Source organism: Ornithorhynchus anatinus, chromosome 5 (genome assembly GCF_004115215.2).
Source record: "Ornithorhynchus anatinus isolate Pmale09 chromosome 5, mOrnAna1.pri.v4, whole genome shotgun sequence".
In the NCBI taxonomy this organism is placed as follows: Eukaryota; Metazoa; Chordata; class Mammalia; order Monotremata; family Ornithorhynchidae; genus Ornithorhynchus; species Ornithorhynchus anatinus.
Genome location: NC_041732.1, coordinates 56,018,978 through 56,021,503, shown reverse-complemented (window position 1 = coordinate 56,021,503; position 2,526 = coordinate 56,018,978). Strand labels below are relative to the sequence as shown.

The following is a 2,526-nucleotide window of genomic DNA, read 5'->3' as shown; positions in this document are numbered from 1 at the left end:
GGGGACCCCCACACACCCCGGACAGGGACCATCCCCAGGGCTCACTGACTCCCCCCGCCAATTGGTTCCACGGATAATAATGATAATAATAATGATGGGATTTGTTAAGCGCGTACTATGTGCTAAGCCCTGTTCTAAGCGCTGGGGTAGGTAGATACAAGGTAATCGTGTTGTCCCACCTGGGGCTCAGTCTTAATCCCCATTTTATAGACGAGGTAACTGAGACACAGGGAAGCCCAAAGTCACACAGCTGACAAGTGGAGAAGGCGTGATTAGAACCCACTACCTTTTGACTCCCAAGCCCGTGTTCTTTCCACTAGGCCAAGCTGCTCTTCCTCGGGCTTGACCCGCATCCTGAGGGGCAGCCTGATAGCCAGGGATGAAGGGCATTGGTCTAGAGGACTGGGGATGGGGGGCAGAAGGCAGTAGGGGACCTGAATCCTGGTCTTGCTCAGCTCCCCTTCTGGCGGGGCGCCGCCCCCTACCCCCCAGGACCGCGGCGTGGTATGACCTTGGGCAGGTCACTAACTTCTTTGGGCCTCAGTTCCTTCATCCGTAAAATGGGGATCGAGACTGTGCGCCCCATGTGGGGCAGGGAGTGTGTCCAACCTGATTACCTTGTGTCTACCCCAGCGCTTAGAACAGTATTACCCTATTTATTTTGTTAATGAGGTGTACATCCCCTTGACTCTGTTTATCGTGATTATGTTGTCTTGTTTTTGTCCGTCTATCTCCCCAGATTAGACTTTGAGCCCATCATTGGGCAGGATGGTCTCTGTCTGTTGCCTAATTGTACATTCCAAGCGCTTAGTACAGTGTTCTGCACATAGTAAGCGCTCAATAAATACTATTGAATGAACAGTGCTTGGCGCATAGTAAGCACTTAACAAGTACCATAATAATAATAATAATAATTTTTATTAACCATAATAATAACTATTATTCTCCAATTCTCCCGGTCTGCCCCCCGTCCCCCCGACCCCCGTGGGCGAAATGGCTTTGCAGCACTGTCGGTCCCCTTGGCAGTGCCGGGGGGCGGGCGGTTGGACGGGGCAGGAGGAGCCGGCTCAGCTGGTTCCCCCGGGCAGGCGGGAGCCGGGACAGGAAATGCCCGCTCACTGCGGGGCCTGGGGCACTGGGGCGAGGGGCTGGGAAATCTTGGGGGAGGGACGGTGGCCGGGGGCGGGAGGGTAGAAGGGGGGATGGGAGATGCGGACTGCGCCCTAACCTTGCCTCCACTTCCTTTGTGTTCTCTTTTTAGCGGCACCCGCCCCCGCAAACCCACCGGCCATGACGGAACCGCAGCAGGTGTGGCACACCGACGTGCCACCCACCTCGCCCTCGGCCGCGCTTCCCATGATTCGCCTCCCCCAGGCCGCCGGCCCCGGCAGCCCCCAGGACCCCGAGAAGCCGGGGTCTCCTCTCGAGTGCTCCATCTGCTTCACCGGCTACGACAACGTCTTCAAGACGCCCAAACTGCTGGCCTGTTCGCACGCCTTCTGCCTGGAGTGCGTGGCCCGGCTGGTGGCGGCGCTGCCCGACGCGCTGGCCGAGCCCACCGTGCCCTGCCCCTTCTGCCGCCAGCCCACTGCGGTGCCCCTGGCCGGGGCCCCCGCCCTGCCGACCAGCCAGGACCTGCTGGCCGCCCTGCCCCCGCCGCTGAGATGCGCCCAGCCCGTCTGGATGGATGGGACCAGGTTGTGCTCGCAGCCTCCGGCTGCCGGAGGGTCCCACGAGTGCATCTGCGTGGACGTGGGGTTGAGCAAGGCCGCGGTCGGACCCGAGCTCCCCCCGCCTCCTCGGCCGCGCCGGGGCGTCCTGGGCCGCTGTTCGGCCTGCAGCGACTGGAAGCGGCTTGTCCTGATCACGGCGCTGCTCGTCTTACTCTTCTGCATCGTGCTGTGGCCAGTGCAGTGCGCGCTCAAGACGGGCAACCTGCGCTGCTTTGCGCGGCCGCATCCCGCCCCGCCGCCCACGCCCACGACCCTCTCCCTGGACATCCAGGAAGGCTAGGGGCGGCCCGGCCGCTGCGACCCCCGCCCCAACCAAGGCGTGGAGAGGCCAGGCCCAGACTGGACGGTCCCGCCACCCCCCTTCTCCCCCGGGACAGGCCGGGCCGGACTCCATTCACCTGCACTACTGTGACCCCCGCGGCGGCCGGTCCCGTCCGCAGTGACTGCCTCTTGGCTCGCCCCTTCGTCCCTCTCTCCTCTTGCCCCCCACCCCCGCCCCCCGCCCCAGTCCTGAGAAGGAAGGAAAAAGGAGGGAATATTTAATTTTCTATACTCGTTCGTATTTACATTTCATCCGACGCTGCTGTTCTCCACGTGCCCTCGTCCCTTCCTTGGGAGCCCCTGGAGGGGGCACGTTGACCCCGTCCGTCTAGGGACTCTTCGGAGAGCTGGACTCCAGCCTCCGCCCCGTCCTGGCCCTTGGCCTTGCCGTTTCTACAATAAATAATTTTGTACCAAAGACACCCGAGGAGCGGTCCTTTCTGCCCGGGACCCTCAGGCCCCGTCCCCCTCC

The 2,526-nt window shown here is 62.0% G+C and overlaps 1 protein-coding gene across 1 annotated transcript; it reads left to right on the top strand.

Moving 5' to 3' along the window:
- Positions 1–1,270: 1,270 nt before the first annotated feature.
- Positions 1,271–2,259, top strand: RNF223 (ring finger protein 223). The gene has a single exon (XM_029066649.2). The coding sequence runs from the start codon at positions 1,291–1,293 to the stop codon at positions 2,011–2,013; it is 723 nt and encodes a 240-aa protein (XP_028922482.1). The 5' UTR covers positions 1,271–1,290; the 3' UTR covers positions 2,014–2,259.
- Positions 2,260–2,526: the final 267 nt, after the last annotated feature.